We start from the raw sequence: 19,525 nt of genomic DNA on the forward strand, positions 1-19,525 counted from the left end.
CCCTTTCCTATTGGTCAAAAAAAGCACCATGTCGACCAATCAAAAAAGGATATGGCAAGTTGTAAAGAAACGGGGGGAAGTTTTAGGAGTGACGGCGGTGTTTTGAGATGTGAGAGATTTGCGACGTGTAGTTAGTGTGTAGTGTAGTCAATAGTTTTGTTGTGTGTCAGAACAATGAGGCGACTGCTGAATGTTACAGCTGTTAAAGGAGTGATACATCTCCTGTTGTCAGGCCTGCAGGTATCAGGCTGTTGTTCTCCTTTATCTCATAATGGACAGAAATATTTTTTGGAGCGGCACAAATAATTTGTGTGGCATCAAATTTGATGCAGAACAGCTGATTGTTCTGTAAATAGTTTGAAATGTTTATTTAAAAAATTGCATTTAAAAAAAATAGCTGCAAAAAACTTTGTTTGCCAAACTGAGTTACTTTTTTGGAGAAGTAACTATATAATTAATTGCCCAACATTGGTCATTATATGCTGTACTCTCTCCGAGACCACAGACTCATAATACAAGTCAGAGCTTTGTAAGAAAAAAAAAAGTTGTGTTTTCAAAATTGGAGTTCAAGTTATTTTTACTTCCAATAGTGTTAACGTACTACACAGGTCATGAACAAGATTTTTTTACATTTTTATTGTAAGTGGGCTAAAGCAGTTAATTAAAAGTAGTCTAAATGCTGTAATTTGATTATCTTAATAAACCATGTAACTTGGATGGATTCAGTGCGGCGTGACCACAGTGCACACGTCTGATGTCGCTCAAAGTGGTCCAAGTTTGTATTTCTGTGAGGTGTTATAATATACTTAATACATGAATGATAATAATAAGACCTTTTATACTTTTTAGGAACTGTATAACAAACACTTTAAAGAGGAGAAAAAAAAACACAGTTTTACTTAAAAAAAAAACAACAACCAATTTTCAGGTTCAGTTCACATCTCGTGGAAAATTAATCAAATACAAACTATCTCACGTCATCTCAGTTTTCCAATATATAAAACACAGCAGCCTCTGATAGACCAGATCTTCCAGATCATCTGTCACTGAGGGATAGCTCAGTAGGTAAAGTGGTTGCCCCATGATCGGAAGGTTAGGGGTTAGAATCCCCTGAACGGCTACCTCGAGGTACCCTTGAGCAAGGTACCATCCCCACCCACTGCTCCCCGGGCACTGGTGGCTGCTTCACTGAGTGAATGGGTTAAATGCAGAGAAGAATTTCCCCACGGGGATTAATAAAAGTGTACATCATTATTATTATTATTATTATTTAAAAAAAAAGAAAAACTTGAATATGTCTTCATCAGCTATGTCGGCAGGTTCAATTTCAAGATGACCCAGTTTTACTCCTGTAAATACAGATATGTTCACTGTGATGGGTCCATCACCAGGGCCCTATTTCAGGAAGCCGGTTTAGAAAACTCAGAGTGAAAAACGATACGCAGGGTTGAGTAACCCCGAACTGTCCAACTCGGAATATTCGGTTTCAGAAAGGCTGATAACAAGTAGTTCAGTCAACGCGGAGTTGCTTTAACCCCAAGTTAAGCGCGCGCACGAGGATACATAAAGCCCTGATTAGTGGAGCACAGATTAAGCGAGTCACCATGGAGACGGAGGGAAAGAAGGCGCGGTCAATGTATTTTACAGCGCTTGAGGCCGAAATTCTGATGGCAGCATATGCCGATAACATGCAAATTTTGCGGAAAAAAAGTAACACAGCCTCAGCTGCAAAAGAAAGGGAGCATGCATGGCAAAACATAGCCGACAGAGTCAATGCGTGAGTGTTAATATAAACATTGATCTAGGGATTTCCACCCATTTAACACGTTATTTTATTATATTTTATTTTATTTTTTATTTTATACATTTCATTTTGTGATGTGATGTGAGCGCAGGTGCAACCCAACAGGCCCCAAACATTCCTGGCAGCAAGTAAAAATGAAATATAAAAATATAGTCCAAACAGGTAAGGTGTAATTGTATTATGAGCCATAGTGCTTGGTCTGTTTGTCCCATGTAAATCAATTGCAGTTAGAGGCTACATTAATTTCCTTTCTGTAAGCACTTATTGAAATTATCTGAGCACATTACAAGTATATATTTGCTTACTCTGTATGCTCAAATGTGACCCGTTATAGCCAACAGAAAAAAAGCGGAGGCCCGAAAAACAGGTGGGGGTCCTCCACCACCACCACCACTCACAGAGGCTGAGCAGTTGGCCCTCAGCCAAAACAGTGGGCGCCCTGTGGCCGAAGGCATCTCTGCGGGGACATCCTCTGAGTCAATAACCCCGCAAGACACAAGTGCCTACATAGGGGGTAAATTCAAAATAATACATGATGTGCATACATCCTGTCTTCACAGTCACCTTTGCAGTGCTGCTCATTCATTTGATAAACTCTTCACCATAATGGATTATTTTGTAGTGAAGTTATTTTCCTACTGATTTTGCCTTCCCTCAGTCTTGGTTGTCTTTGAGAGCATAATGACAATGAAGTGTAAGGTGATTGGTATGTTTGTTAATTGCCATTTGGTCCCTTGTAAGTTATGAGTGACCTGTATAAACCTCATATTCTATCAGTTGATGGTGATGGTGTACTGCATCTGGTGCAGCCTCCTGTTGAGCCAGACCAACATGCAGTTGTGAGTACTCTTAATACTCCACAGATTATATGAGTTTACAGTAGAACAGCAATGTTGTTAATTTCTTTACTACAGGAAAATAATGAAGAAACATTGACAGCTGTTACAGAGGAGGAAGCAACAGAGACACTTTATGAGGTTTACATCTTACAATGGAAAATATAACAATTGAATAAAATGTGGTACTATAATAAAACCATGGACTTTCTATGTCTCTAACAGAGTGATGATGGAAATGAAGAGGAAGAGGGTCCAGCCACTTCTCCAACAAACCTTTCCTCAGTAAGATGTTCAGCACTGATTTACAACCAACCTAAGTAGGCATGTACTATGAATGGCAATGCTATTTTCTGTGTTTCAATAGCTCCCTGTAAAGCAGCTGTACAAGACCTATTTGATCAAGAAAATAAAAAAATGCGACTTGGAAATGGAATACTTCAAGTAGCAAATCCAAAAGACCAAGATTGAGATTTTACTGCTGGAACATCAGTTAAGGGTGGGTGAAGTGGTCAGAGATGGACGAATTATTTCAGTGTTTAAACAACATAATAATATACGTATTGATACTTTGTGTACAGGAAACACAGGCAACCAATAAAGCCAGTTGAACAAAAAATCTCTTTATTCTTCTTTCAACATGTTGAGGTGATGGGTCAAAGGAAATGATTGTGACATATGGTGTCTCTGACTGCGCTTCCATCTTGTATGTCCGTGGGAGGGTCAGGATGTTCATGGTTTGGATCACTGCTGATGTTTGGTTCAGAAGGACAGTGTTCTCCTCTAATTGTGGCAATGTTGTGAAGAATCACACATGCCACAATAATGTCACATGCCCTTTCTGGGGTGACCCTGAGTCTTTGCAGGCACTGGAACCGGGCCTTAAGCATTCCGATAGTCATTTCAATTCTGGCTCTTGTCCTGCAATGAGCCAGATTATATCGCTGCTGTGGGCCCGGTTCAGGGTCAGAGTAAGGGGTAAGCAAATAGGGTAAACATGGATACCAAGCAAGTAGCCAGTGAACTCTCCTAAGACAGAAGGATACACTTCAGTTCAAATGTCCCTGAAGCAATTGGTCTTTATATATTTTAAAGTATTTTCAACTCACCATGTCCAAATTTTGTGCTCAGTGTACATTCACGGAATATTTGTGAGTCATGGACAGAGCCTGGCCACTTGGCTTCCACATTTGTGATAATGTTGGCAGCATCACATATGATCTTCACAGTGCAGAGAACACAAATTAGCATCCATTACTATAATGAAATAATTTGTTAGTTTGAAATGCTACAGGGAACTATGTACCTGCACATTAATGCTGTGGAAAGACTTCCTGTTCACATAGTCTCCTTCATTTACTGAAGGAGCAATGATTGGAATGTGAGTGCCATCTGTACAGCCAATCACGCCTGGGAACCCTGAAAATAAATGTACAATTTAAGTAGTAGTCCAAGTATCACCACATCATACATTAAGTTTTGGTCATCCTGATACCTGCAATTTTGTGGAATCCCTCTTTGATAAATCTTGTGGGTCTATGACCGGGGAACACCACAGACGAGTACAGGAGACGTTTCAGTGCAACTGTAACATTCCTGACTGCCCGACAGACGGTAGCCTTGGAAACGTGCTCAGCGTCACCAATATTATACAGAAAGCTCCCGTTTGCAAGAAACCGAAGTGCAATACAAATAATATGCAATGAACTGAGAGAATGTCCGCGATGTGTCACATGCGTAATATATGGCCTGAGGATGTTATCCAAATGAATTATAGATTGTGCTGAGAAACGGTAACGTTCACACAGGAAATCATCAGGAAATGATAAAATGTCCAAACTCGCTCTAATCACTCTCTCCCGGCGGAGAGCTCTGCGGAGAATTTGGGCTTCACGATCTACTGGCTCTTCAAAGAAGGGGCACGCCATGTCCGACACTTCCTACTGTCAGGTTTCCGACAAAGGGGCGGAGACAGTCAGGGTTAGTTGTAGTAAACCTGCTAGGGGGCAGGTTAGCTTCACGGCGTGTGTCGTCATAGTGACTCACTGAGGCTTCATCTGAACTCGCTTTGTGAAACCGAAAACCCAGAGTTTTCGTTAACTCAGGGTATACTTACTCAGAGTTTGCACTAAACCGGCTTCCTGAAACAGGGCCCAGGAAAGGATAATGTTTCTTTTTCTTTCACCTTTCTGATTTCACTGAATCTTTTCCCAAGTGCAGTTTACATTACTATGATTGCATATTGCAAATGCTCACATTTTATGTGATTGCTTGCTCTGAGCTCTCTTGGGAAGGGACAAGAGAGAATGTATCTTTCTGTAGTCTCAAAAGTGATTTTGTGCTTGAGCACCAAAACATCCTGAGGACCGAAACAAACCAAACACAAGGAGCCAGAAACAAAAAAAAGTGCAAACAAGGGAGCCCGGAAAGCAACATAACAAAACACAGGCTCACGACAGGCGCAGGCAGCCAGGAGAAACAGTTCACACAAAGTTCAGGGGGCCGGCCCGGAGGCTGACAGCACGATAGTCCAAACCCGGGCAGTTCAGGGGGGCGGCCCGGAGGCTGACGGCCCAAGAGCCCAGAAAACAGTTCAGGGGGCCGGGCAGGCAGGAGACACCGGCGGCGACGGAGTAGGTCAGGAGGCCGTCCATGATGGCAACGACGTCCAGTCATCGGCCAGACAGGACGTGCAGGACGAGCAGGCCGGACAGGACGTGCAGGAACATTGAGACCTCAGGAGCAGACGAAGCTGAACACTCGGAGGCTGGACCAGGCGGAGCTGCAGAGGCTGGGGCTGGACCAGGCGGAGCTGCAGACTCGGAGGCCGGACCAGGCGGTGGAGCCGGTGGTGGCTGAACGGCCTTGCCAGAACCATCAGCAGACACTGGGACGTGCTGGCTGGGTCCTCCCGGACCCCCAGCTGAGGAGGCAAGAGGCTGAACGGGCCCCTCGGACCCTCCAGCGGAGACGGGTGGCTGAACGGGCCCCTCGGACCCTCCAGCGGAGACGGGTGGCTGAAGCGGTTCCCCGGACCCTCCAGCGGAGGCAGGAGGCTGAAGCGGTTCCTCGGACCCCCCAGCAGGAACAACAGGTGGCAGAACAGAAGAGTGAGGAGAGGAGCGATGGTGGCGTCGTTTCCTTCTGAATGAGGGAACTGAAACTGGCGGAGAAACGGAGACCTCTTCATCGTCCGACCACATCGCTGCCAGAAAAAACGCAGGCGAACGAGATCCCGGCTGGTGCGGGGAGGGAGAGGAAGTCCGCGGCAATGTTGAGACAGGTGGAAAGAGTGTGTTGTCCTGGGGCAGCGGTGGGGAAGATGTAGTGAGTGAGAGAGCAAGTTCACCAGCCTTGACTTGCTCTCTCCAGGCAGCAATGGTGCCGTCCAACTTAGTGTCCTTAGCAAACTGAGAAAGCTGAGGGTTATGGCGAATGATGGCATCTCAGCCCGACAGCCATACTCCGTAAATCCTGTGACTGGGCAATGCGGTCAAGCAGACTCACCATCTGCATCATCTCGCCGTTGAACTCCGAGGAAAAGGAATCTGCAGGGTCCATGTTCTGGTCGCGATCCTCTGTTAAGTGACGGCTATGTGCAAACAGGAATAGGACCCAAGATGCAGACTCCAGAGACAAACTTAAACCAAAACAGCTTTAATATTGAACTCAAATATAACATAACTGGAAAAAAGTCAAAATAAACTAACACCGGCAGACTGACAAAACACACAGCAAAATAAACGGTAGATCGCAACACGGACGCAGAGAAACACAGGGCTTAAATACACAGAGGGAGCAATCAGGGAATGAGTAACAGGAGGAAAACACAGCTGGGACAAATCAGAACTGACGAGACCAAAGAAGCCTAAACTGAACACATTGAGATAAGACAGAGACAGAGATAAAACAGGAAACACATAACACAGACTGAACAAAGACACAGACTCACATGCAGGCACTACAGAGGGAACAGAGACGTGGGACCAGGGCAGACACAAACACTGACTGGACACGGGGATATAGGAACTAAGGATACACAGAGACGCGAACTAGACAAGGGGATGCAGGTGATAGGGGAGACAGAGCAACTAAAGAAGACAGAGACATAAACCATAAGACAGAACTCAAAGAAGCCAAAGACTAGAAAGTATAAATAATATAATAAACTCAAAACCCCTGGGTCAACGACCCAGGCATCCTAACAGTTATGGTGATGCGATGGTCATCTTATATCTACCACGAAGTGCAGCTTTTCAAGCCACTCTGAGGTTTCCAGTTGGGATAGGGGAAGTTTTCACATGTTTCACACTCGCAGCAAATTGTTTTAGCCCCTCTCCCTTTGACAGCCACCAGACTTTGTCTTGCAGCAAGAGATTTGATGTGAGAATAGGTGCACTGATAATTTTATGAATTGTTTATGTTTTTATGTATTCTCCATCGGTGAATGGATGTTGTGTCTTACTATCTCATGGGCTACCAGAAAACTAGCAGCAATAATTGCATTTCTATTGAACAAGGTCTAAAAAAAGCATTTGGTCTGCTTAGCAGCTCCAGTCTCTCTTTTTGTGTTTGTCTCCAGCTTGGTGCTTTTCAGCAAACTTGGAAACGTCTCGCGACACTGCAATGAAAAAAATGTTATTAAACATCGGGCAAGTCAGCGTAATAAGTGGTGAAAGCAAATGAATCAGTCCAAACAGAGAATTACACACCAGTTTCCCCCTAGAGTTTTGTTCTTCGGATTAATCCACGGTTAGCTTGCTGGAGCTCTCTCATTACTGGCAGGGAAAACACGGGAGAGCGAGAGGTGTGGTAGACGGGGTGGATATTTTTGTTTTATTAATACATTTAATAAAACTGGGTATAGAATAAATAAATATAAAAATAGTTTGTTTAAAATTGTCTTAGTTATATATTTTTTTTACCCTGAAAGATTCCGGCAGCCACAGCTAGAAGAGGGCAGGTTACCGACCTCTGAGCTAAAACAACACTCTAAATAGATACCAACCCTGCCCTAATCACCAGAAACGGAGAAAAAAAAAAAAAGAAGAAAGCTTTAACAGTTCTTTATTAGCAAAATATGACTTCTTATAAAAACATACAATTACAGATAAAAAAAAAAGTTTATTCATATTTGAATGTAAAAAGCAAAAAATACAACTCGAATTCCAGAGAAGTAATTTAATAATTAATTAAGTAATTTAATTTGAACAAAATGAAAACTAAGACTTTCAAAAAGCATGAGCCAATATTTCATTCACAACAGAACATGAATAACACTCTGATTGTGTTGGACACTTTTGTTTATGTAAGATTGTTTTGTATTATATTGCATTGTGTTGTACATAAGATTGTTGTATTTCATCCATTGGGTATCCTTGTTGGTCTTCAGACAACAATTCTGATGGCTAAAGAACCAAATGGGACAGGCAAAAAAAAAAATGTTGTATTTCTATCTTTTTATCTCGAGGGCTGGGGGCTGTGGGAGCATTGCAATTTGAAATTCCTGTGTGTGCTCTGAGCATATGGTTTTTGCCAATAAAAGCTGACTTCGATAACATGAATGTTTAAACTGAGATTTTATACTTTCAGGCACTAAATGAGCTCATTTCAAATCAGATGCAGGTCTCCAGGTCTCAGAGTAGTTGAAACAGGGGCCTGTTTGTGTAGCATCTCCTCTTCTTTTCAAACCAGTGTGAAGATGTCTGAGCATTGAAGCTATGACTTTCTGGAGTTTTGGTTTGGAAATTCAGTCCAATTCTTGCCTGATATAGGTTTTCATCTGCCGAAGAGTTTGTGCATTTAATTAATTATGCGTCTGTAATGTTCTCTATAGGTGAAAGATTGGCAAATACAAACGGCCTTCCCTGAACTAGACATCATCTGAAGGGTAGTAGATGGTAAATGGTAAATGGCCTGTATTTATATAGCGCTTTTCTAGTCCCTAATGACCCCAAAGCGCTTTACATATCCAGTCATCCACCCATTCACGCACACATTCACACACTGGTGATGGCAGCTACATTGTAGCCACAGCCACCCTGGGGCGCACTGACAGAGGCGAGGCTGCCGAACACTGGCGCCACCGGGCCCTCTGACCACCGCCAGTAGGCAACGGGTGAAGTGTCTTGCCCAAGGACACAACGACCGAGACTGTCCAAGCCTGGGCTCGAACCGGCAACCTTCCGATTACAAGGCGAACATTTCTAATGTTAATTACGTTCTGTTGCTCTAAATCCTTTATAGCAATTTTAGCATTCATAGTTGTAAAACTTCTCAGTTTAAACATTTCTTATGTTAATTACGTTCTGTTGTGAATAAGTTATTGGCTCATATCAAGTGAAAGTCTTAGCTTTCATGTTGTTCAAATTTATGAAACGTCACAACTTTTCTGGAATTCAGGTTGTATAAAGAACAACAAATTGGAGGCTGAGAGGAACGGAAAACCTACAAGCTACTATACTATTAGGATAATGATTTTGTATCATACAGTGAATTCATTGATTGATTTATAAAGTTCCTTCTTATTGTAAACAAATCCTATGGAAACTGAAGATGAACAAACATTGTAGTTCACAGAGTCTCTGACAGACAGCACAGAGACTGACACAGTCTGAACAGGTCTGATGATAGTCAGAGAAATTTGACATCAAAGCAACTCTGGACGTGTTCGATGTTCATCATCAATTCATGGGTCAGAGTTCAGATGGAAAAAGTTCTGAGAGGTTTCAAAGCTGTTGTGGTTCAGCAGGAGGCTGGTACGGATCCTGTCGCTGTTATTCTCTAAAATGCAAAAGCAAAAGCAACAACAAAAAGCAGACCTAAAACTAGCACACTGCCTTTCAGTCCAACAGATCCTCCTCGCTGACCTGCAGGTGAGAAACAGGTGTGAGATGTTAGCTGTCAGGTAGATCAGTGTTTCCCAAACTTTTGGAGCCACGGCGCATATTTCAAATTAGAAAAATCACACGGCACACCACCAAACAAAAATGTCACGAAAAGCATGTTGATAATTCTTTCCCTGCATAGCAGAAGTGGCTTGATTTGTCCCCAGGATACCTTTTCTTTTGTTTAAATTGCTTTCTTCTGACCACATCTCGTGCTAGGGCCTTCATCTGTATTGGGATTTTTTCCAGGATCCAGGTAAGATTGACAAATTTTTCTTTTCAAATATTTATTGCTTTTATGCGCTGCATTGTCACACTCACAGCATGACAATTATGTAATTTCCTCTGTCTTCTGTTTTACTGGCAGTTGGCGACACATTTAATCAGAGCAGGTTGCATTGCCCTCTAGTGGAAGAGAATGTAATTGTTCTGCCAGTCACGCCATTTGCTTAGAGTACCAACCAGGTGGAACCAGATCATCTTCCACGACAAACCTGTGTGCCGCAGCACAGTGGTTGGGAAACACTGAGGTAGGTGATGAGTGAAGAACAGAACAGAATCCATTTCCTCTTCAAACTGCTGTCAGACATTATCTACTGCACTCTGATCACATCACTCAGACCAGCTGCTTTCTACAAAGTCTCATCAACAACATCTTTAGAAACAAACATCAACAAGCAGGAAGCAGCTTCACCTCTGATCACACACACACTCAACTCTACTCACTCACCTGGAGGAACGACACTCAGGGTGATGTTTGTGATGGACTGCAAGGAGCGTGTTTCTTCCAGGAAGACTTGACACTCGTATGTTCCAGTGTCATTAATCGTCACATTCTTCAGAATCAGAGACACGTTTCCATCCTTCATCTGTTTGTCCTGCAGATGCACCCGGTTCTTAAAAGATTGATGCTGGTTGTCTGGATCAATGTTTCCATCCCGAAATAAAAGAACATATTTTGGCTGCAGGTCAGGTCGGTGCCACTCTACAGTTAGGATCTTGCTGTTGTTTCGAGCTCGACATGGCAGAGTGACATTCTGTCCAGACTCAGCTGTGATGGTTTTCTGGTCTGTCAGAGGAAACAATACAAAGCAGAGAGGTTATAGGTCAAAGTACAAATGTTCACTGTGCGCTGGTTTATGTACAGGTGTTTATGTACAAACATAAACACCTGCTCACAGTGTAATTTGTGAAACAAAATAAATACAACAGTCAGAGAATGAAAAATTCAAGAACCAAATCTCTTCTGAAGCCTCTTAGTGTATTTCTGATTTACTCACTCTGTCAATATAATGTTTTATAGAAAAATTACAAACTATTTTAACATTCCTTTCTCTTAGCTCTGTGACTTTAATATTTAGCATGAAAAAAAAATCCCAAATTACACAAAATGCTGTCAAAACAAACAAACAACAAAAATAGTAGATCTCTAAGCTTTGATAGCAGACTTTTCTGATTTCGTGTGCAGCATCATACAGTGTGTTCTTGTGTTTGTCTACATCTACAAATCTCCACACAGGAAAGGAAGTGACCCTGACTCAGTTCTGCATAATCAGTTTCAAAGCCACTAAACTATGCACGTCATTTTTTCAAAGACCCCTTCACAGCAAAGCTTTCTGACTGCAGGAGACCCAAAGCCTAATTAACTTTCAACTGCAGCTTTGGCAAATGACATCGGTGAGACGCCTGACATCTTTCTGCTTAATTTAACCATGTTTGTTACTGTTTGGGATTTGCTTATGATGAGCCTACAGAAAAGTGTTCCCAGTCTCTGCAAATATGTTCCTATACAATGCTACCAAATCCCAAGTGCACAATGATTGACGTGGATGACACTGTGCAGTGGATGAATGCAGATTGTTTGACAAATCGGTCCAAACAGGGAGGGTGAAGCAGCAGATTTCACAGAGAAACATTTCATTGTTTTAAACACCGGTTTCACTTCAGCTATTTGTATGTTATAAGTTTACCTTTATCTGCAGCTCAGTGAAGGACCAACAACAGCACAAGCATGAGTGGCCCACAGGCAAACTGTACCGCATATATATCTATGTCTATCTAGATATCTCGTAACAATATATCTCTTCCAATTAATATTGTGCAAAAGATTGAATAACTGACATCAGTGTCTACTGTCGGTCTACTGTTTACTATCATAGTGTGTGCGTGGATGTATGCATACATGTAGCCTACATATACACATATATAGTTTAGAACTTTGATAGGTTATGTTTTATCCTAAACATAACCTATCAACCCTGATTATGTCATAGTCAGGGTTCACCAGCCTCTGAGTTTAAGATTAGGGCCAGCGATCCTGAATAAAACATATATATATATACACACACATGTATGACAGAGAGAGAGATGGCTAGGTACAGCCGTTGACCGATGGCCGTACAAGGAGTGAAACCTGCCCATTCGTTCATTTTTATTACTGGCAGCCACCAGCCCCTCCCCTACACTTGCTGTGCCTGTGCGCTCGCGGGGCTTTTAACATGGAAGAAGTGTCAAAAATAAAAATAAAAATAATCAAAATCAACAGTCAAATTAACGACATGTTATCGACATTAAAGTGAGATAAAGTGCAGCATAAATGTCACATGTTGCAGTGCAGCAGGCAGCCCTGCACAACACACTTCTTTATTTCTGTCACACCGGTGACATTAAGAGGGCGTTGTAAGTCTGTCTTTCACTCAGTGTTGCCAACTATATTTAGCAAGCTTTCAGACCCCTTAGCGACTTTTTTTTCTAAAAAACAGTCGCTAAAACAGACGTGAAAGCGCGTATCGCTTTTACTCTCAACAAGCAGCGGGTGCTGTCAGTTCTTCTTTTACTCTTATGCTGTTTTGTGGATCACAAGGTTTAAAACTACTTATAAACACACACACAAAGTAACTCCACCAGAGGGCCTATTTCGGGTCACTTTTGCCGGTCCAAGCCCGGGCAAAGGAGCAGGGTTGGAATTGTGACATTAAAAAAAACAATAATTGCTAAAAGAAATTTAATTTGTAGTTCTAAATAAACTCTAAATGCATTTAGGACGTTTTTTTACTCACTTTATGTCTCTTCCACGATGTTATTTCTCTCTCCAACAACACAATTAGGGTTACAATTAGATTAGCATGACCAATCATGCAAATTAGGCGTAGACATCATTTAGCGACTTCTAGCGACTTTTAGGACAACCAATAGCGATTTTCCTTACTGAGGAGTTGGCAACACTGCTTTCACTGGTTTGATTTTGACAGAGAGGAGGGCTGGGTAGCCGTAGTTTTTGTTGACCGCTGCACAACGAGTTTCCCCTTGTTGCATTAGAGCCTGTGATGTTTTAAGAGTTTGAAACGTGAGCCGATCACGTTGCTCTGTAAACTTTTCAAGCAATTTAATAAACAAGCAAGCAATTCCACCTCTCGCATTATTGCGTTAAGTTGACAGCGCGTCAGGCAAATAGGCAGGCTCAGTCCCCGCCCTCTAGCGATTGTGGAAGTCGCTACACTCCTCTTCTTTTCTCTTTTTTTAAACTTTGAAAACGGGTTGTGTGTGAGACTTTAAATCAACAAAATATAAAATATACATTTTAAATTGTTATTGATCCCTTTACCCCGAGTTCTAAAGTGTATATTAATTTTTTTACTCTTAAATATTTATTGTTCGTTTACTTGCACTGCTGTAACTGGGAGCCTCGTCGTCTCTCTATATACTGGACTGTATGTAGCGGAGATGACAATAAAGTTTACTTTGACTTCAGCAGCGAGCAGGCGCACAGAGGGCTCTCGCGATCACTTTGCATGTATAGAAAAACATCGGTGCAGATTATAAGTCTGTATCATGATGTCTGGTGTTTTCGTGTTTGTTGTTTTGTTTTTATTTTGTTTAATTTTGCGAGTTGGTTATAAGATGCTGCTCCAGCCAGCCAGAGAATCCCCCGCCGCCCCGCCCTCTCCTCTCTGCGCCGCAAGCAGCAGGTGCACCTCGCAAACGGAGAGCGCCCTTACTCCCAGCAAATGTGCGATAGAAAACCGATGGGTGCCTATGCCATCCCCAATATGCGCTGGCATGATGTCGGGACAGCATGAATACGAGCAATTTTTATTTATTTTTTTTCTTGCCCGTGATGCCGCCCCCCACCACGATGCCGCCCCGGGCAACCGCCCGTGTCGCCCGTATCTAAAACCGCTACTGGTTACACCTGCATTACATTAACGGACGTGAACTCCACGAATCAATAGAAAACCCACAGTGATTTCCTTTACTTTTCTCTACCTCAGTGGGAAATAGTTTGGTTCTAAATTTTTGAATCTCACCTGCAGAGACAAACACGAGGAGCCCCACAGACAGGAAACAGCAGAGAGATGTAGACATTTCCTTGTTAGTGCTGATGATCCGACACTTGTCCAAAGGCGCTGGTATTTACTGTAAATGACTGAGCCTCAGTATAAAGCCTGACTAATTAATTAGGTACTGAAAGTTATTTCCCGTGAAAACAAGCACTTCTCTCGCTTATGCGATTGGCGCTTTCAGATGCATTGTCTTTGAAAAGGAAGTAGGAAATCTGAACTATCGAATCACAACACTACATCAGCCTCTCGTGACTGATATCTACCTCCAATCAAACTTCCATCCATCAGCCTGCACTAGTGCAATGCGCAGTAGTGAACCTGTGGGACTGCCATTTTTGCTTGTACTGTTTGCGTCTGTGTCTGAGCCGTGCGCCGCCTCCTTCCGTGAACGTGTCGCCGCGGTAGGCATAATGTGCCTACACAATGCAGGCACAGCGCTGTACTGTTAATGACATCCGAATGAGTTTCCCGTTCTACGGAGCAAACTAAGCCTGTTTTATTGTTTCATTTTTTTCTGACCTTCTCACTTACTTCTGCTTGAACTTGGTGAACGTCTCATTTCCGAGGTAAAGGGAACTTGATGCTTTAGATGTAGTGATCCAGTGAGAAATTCAAGCCATTTATAGGAATATAAAAAGTTATTAAATGCAGTACTGTGCAACAATGTAAAGCATCCTTTCAGAAGAGTGAAGATTATCAGTAACATTTACTCAAGTAAAATTCACTGAAGTTCAACTTAAATATACTTTAATTCTGCTTAACATTCATAGTTAACATATGAAGAGATCAATGGATGCAAACTAAGAAAACTAAAAAAAAACTAAAAAAAAAAGTGAACGCTCATCAGGAACCACGGTGAAAGTATGACAGAAATAAACTGACAGCTAGAAAACTATTTTTCTTCCTTTCCTGTGCACAATTCCACAGAATGGCATTAAGTTTACTTCAGTTTACTTCATTTCTCTGCGCTGGCAGTGATAAACACAAGCAGAGAAAGTGTTTGTGTTCCAGTGATTCTTGAGATAAGGGACAAAACATGTCTGGCAGATAAAACCTAATTCTGTGGTTAAAAATATGCATACAAGTGTTAACCCAACTGCCTAAAAGACAAACCAAGGCAATGTTTATACAACAAAACTATGGCTTTGCATTTTTATAAATATATATTTATTTTAAATGGTACATTACCAGTACCTTAAAAGTCCATTGTCCAGAAGCAGGTGTGATAATATTAAAATATAAAAAAAAATTTAAAGTAATGTAAAATTAAACATCATGGCTCTCGTCACTAAGTATTTAAGTCAATACCTTATACAATATCAAAATATGACATCGAAAATTTATTTTTAAATATTTTTTAAGTGATTAAAATCGTGTTCAGAGTTTTTGTCAACACCGTCAGATTTTTTCAAAAGTACAAAAAATTCAAATCATTGTGACACTCTGAGGACCCCTTTACCACTTCCTGTTTGATGCACTTCCTGTTTGATACACATGCCATGAGGTCACTGCTGTGATAATTTGTTTGTTTTTATTTCATTTATTGCACACCTTTCTGATAAAACTCTGTGTCACAACCATAGTGCGTCAACACCAAAGTCGATCTAATCCAAGATTTAATTATTTTTTCTTGTAAAAAGAGCTTAATTTAGGTACACAGCAAATCCAGCATGTCCAAATTAACACTGTCGGATTTGATTTCAACACTATTAAAGTGTCTATATGGGTCCACACCAGAGAGTGTTAATTTAACTCTTTTTGGAGAGTTGGTACGTTAACTCTGATTTAGTGTTAAACACCAAATCTGTCTGGAGTTGATAATTTAACACTTGGTGTTAAGAGTTTATATATTAACTCTCAAAGAGTATTTTAGTTTAACTACGTAAGAGTTATCTTCTAATTCATTCTAAAAAGCGGGAATTTTACTGTTCTGAACTTCTAGAAATTTCTTTTGGAAATAAACATTTACTAAAAAGATGCAATGGTTTTTGAAAAACATTTATTCTGAACTGTGCACCACAATTTCAAAACATTTTCTGAAAGATGTAACAGTATACATGTTCTCACTTTCATTAGAATTGTGTTTATCAAAAGGTCTGACATGGTAAATGCAAATAACAGCGTTCTCATCACTTATTTCTTCAATACAATATGCATGTCCTTCATTCATCCCTTTGTGGAACTTCAACGCACTTCTGCTCTCCCCCATATTACTGGTGTCAAGCCAGCCTCCAATTCGAGACTTGCAGTCAAGCCAGCCTCCAGTTTGTTTTACGTTCCCTGTGTATTCAAAGTATTACGGGAATGGATGTGGAAACCGGATTTCAAAATAAAAGCCAACTTCGAGTGAATTAACAGATATGTTAAGAACATAATAACATATAATTTAGGCTTTTTTTTTTTTACAAACTCTAATGTTAGATCTATATGACACAGCCTTGTACCCTAATTGTGCCCTGTCACTATCAAGGCCATCTTATTTTGGATTTCAAAGTAAAAGCCCTGTGAATCTTCATTTTTGAACTACTCTTTCAATGACTTAATAATGCTCTTAAAAGCAAAAGTCGTATTTCCAAATACTATTTGAACTTTATATCAACACTTTCCAACCACAGTCTTTTTACAGTGATACCATATCAATATCAAGTCAGTCTGATTTTGCCTTTCATAGTAATGGCCCTTTGAAATTGTCCATAATTGACTTAATCTTCTAACGATTCAAAATGCTCTAAAATGAAAAATTCTTGTTTCCACAGGGTAATTCCACCTTAGATCAACAGTATACAGCCCCACAGTGATACCATATCAATATCAAGTCATTCTGATTATGCCTTCCAAAATAAAAGCCTTTTTAAATTGTCCATAATTGACCTAACTTTCAGTGATTTCAAAATGTTTTAAAATGGAAATTTCCTGTTTCCACAGGGTAATTCCACTCCAGATCAACAGTATACAACCTCACGATGTTACCATATCAATATCAAGACATTCTGATATTGCTTTAAAAAATAAAAGCATTTTCAAACTGCCCATATCTGAGTTGCTCCTGGAACAATTTCAAAATGCTCTAAAATGGCACATTCCTGTTTCCACAGGGTAATTCCACTTTAGATCAACAGTATACAGCCCCACAGTGATACCATATCAATATCAAGTCATTCTGATTTTGCTCTCAAAAATAAAAGCCTTTTCAAATTGTCCATAATTGACCTAACTTTCAGTGATTTCAAAATGCTCTAAAAAGGAAAATTCCTGTTTCCACAGGGTAATTCCACCTTAGATCAACAGTATACAGCCCCACAGTGATACCATATTAATATCAAGTCATTCTGATTATGCCTTCCAAAATAAAAGACTTTTCAACTTGCCAAGATACGACCTACTCTTTTAAAGATTTCAAAATGCTCTAAAAGTGAAAATTGCTGTTTCCACAGGATAATTTCACTTTAGGTCAACAGTATACAACCTCACGATGTTACCACATCAATATCAAGTCATTCTGATTTTGCTTTCAAAAATAAAAGCATTTTCAAAATGCCCATATCTGACTTGATCCTGGAACAATTTCAAAATGCTCTAAAATGGAAAATTCCTGTTTCCACAGGGTAATTCCACCTTAGATCAACAGTATACAGCCCCACAGTGATACCATATCAATATCAAGTCATTCTGATTATGCCTTCCAAAATAAAAGACTTTTTAAATTGTCCATAATTGACCTAACTTTCAGTGATTTCAAAATGCTCTAAAATGGAAATTTCCTATTTCCACAGGGTAATTCCACTTTAGATCAACAGTATACAGCCCCACAGTGATACCATATTAATATCAAGTCATTCTGATTTTGCCTTCCAAAGTAAAAGCCTTTTCAAATTGTCCACAATTGACCCAACTTTCAGTGATTTCAAAATGCTCTAAAATGGAAATTTCCTGTTTCCACAGGATAATTCCACTCCAGATCAACAGTATACAGCCCCACAGAGATACGATGTTAAGATCAAGTCACTCTGATTTTGCCTTCCAAAATAACAGTATTTTCAAATTGCCCGTAGACGACCTACTCGTTTAACGATTTCAAAATGCTCTTAAATTGAAAGATGCTGTTTCCACAGGATAATTCCACTTTAGATCAACAGTATCCAACCCGACAGTAAAACCATGTAAATTTCATGTTGGTCTGATTTCGCCTTTCAAATTAATGGCCCGTCGAATTTGTCCATATGTGATATACTCTTTCAATTATTTCAGAATGTTTTAAAAATGAAAATTGCTGTTTCAACACATATTGGGTTTTCATTTTGAAAAGCAAAATCAGACTCAATTGATTATGACAGAATTGAATCATAAAGATGATGTAAAAGGAAGCTGAAATTGCCACTAGGTTGTAATTGATAGTACGTTTATATTTTAAGTCTGTGGAAAGATGTCATTCTAAATAAAGAAATTACAAAACAGCTTGCAAACCAACCATGACATCTTTCCACTGACTTAAAATATAAACGTACTATCAATTACAACCTAGTGGCAATTTCAGCTTCCTTTTACATCATCTTTATGATTCAATTCTGTCATAATCAATTGAGTCTGATTTTGCTTTTCAAAATGAAAACCCAATATGTGTTGAAACAGCAATTTTCATTTTTAAAACATTCTGAAATAATTGAAAGAGTATATCACATATGGACAAATTCGACGGGCCATTAATTTGAAAGGCGAAATCAGACCAACATGAAATTTACATGGTTTTACTGTCGGGTTGGATACTGTTGATCTAAAGTGGAATTATCCTGTGGAAACAGCATCTTTCAATTTAAGAGCATTTTGAAATCGTTAAACGAGTAGGTCGTCTACGGGCAATTTGAAAATACTGTTATTTTGGAAGGCAAAATCAGAGTGACTTGATCTTAACATCGTATCTCTGTGGGGCTGTATACTGTTGATCTGGAGTGGAATTATCCTGTGGAAACAGGAAATTTCCATTTTAGAGCATTTTGAAATCACTGAAAGTTGGGTCAATTGTGGACAATTTGAAAAGGCTTTTACTTTGGAAGGCAAAATCAGAATGACTTGATATTAATATGGTATCACTGTGGGGCTGTATACTGTTGATCTAAAGTGGAATTACCCTGTGGAAACAGGAAATTTCCATTTTAGAGCATTTTGAAATCACTGAAAGTTAGGTCAATTATGGACAATTTGAAAAGGCTTTTACTTTTGAGAGCAAAATCAGAATGACTTGATATTGATATGGTATCACTGTGGGGCTGTATACTGTTGATCTAAGGTGGAATTACCCTGTGGAAACAGGAATTTTCCATTTTAGAGCATTTTGAAATTGTTCCAGGATCAAGTCAAATATGGGCATTTTGAAAATGCTTTTATTTTTGAAAGCAAAATCAGAATGACTTGATATTGATGTGGTAACATCGTGAGGTTGTATACTGTTGACCTAAAGTGAAATTATCCTGTGGAAACAGCAATTTTCACTTTTAGAGCATTTTGAAATCTTTAAAAGAGTAGGTCGTATCTTGGCAATTTGAAAAGTCTTTTATTTTGGAAGGCATAATCAGAATGACTTGATATTGATATGGTAACATCGTGAGGTTGTATACTGTTGACCTAAAGTGAAATTATCCTGTGGAAACAGCAAAATTC

General features: G+C 40.1%; 1 protein-coding gene across 1 annotated transcript in view; it reads right to left on the reverse strand.

Annotated features, from left to right (window-relative positions):
• Positions 1 to 13,892, reverse strand: part of LOC146635138 (coxsackievirus and adenovirus receptor homolog) — a 46,120-nt gene extending 32,228 nt beyond the window's left edge. The window contains exons 1-2 of the mRNA XM_085350035.1: positions 13,835 to 13,892; positions 10,258 to 10,596 (exon numbers count right to left, since the gene is read on the reverse strand). Of these exons, the coding sequence (XP_085206161.1) occupies positions 10,258 to 10,596; positions 13,835 to 13,892 (397 nt within the window). The remainder of the gene's footprint in view (positions 1 to 10,257; positions 10,597 to 13,834) is intronic.
• Positions 13,893 to 19,525: the final 5,633 nt, after the last annotated feature.

This window comes from Diplotaxodon limnothrissa, linkage group LG3 (genome assembly GCF_057381915.1).
Source record: "Diplotaxodon limnothrissa isolate DT_005_m linkage group LG3, D_limnothrissa_male_GT1.1, whole genome shotgun sequence".
NCBI lineage: Eukaryota > Metazoa > Chordata > Actinopteri > Cichliformes > Cichlidae > Diplotaxodon > Diplotaxodon limnothrissa.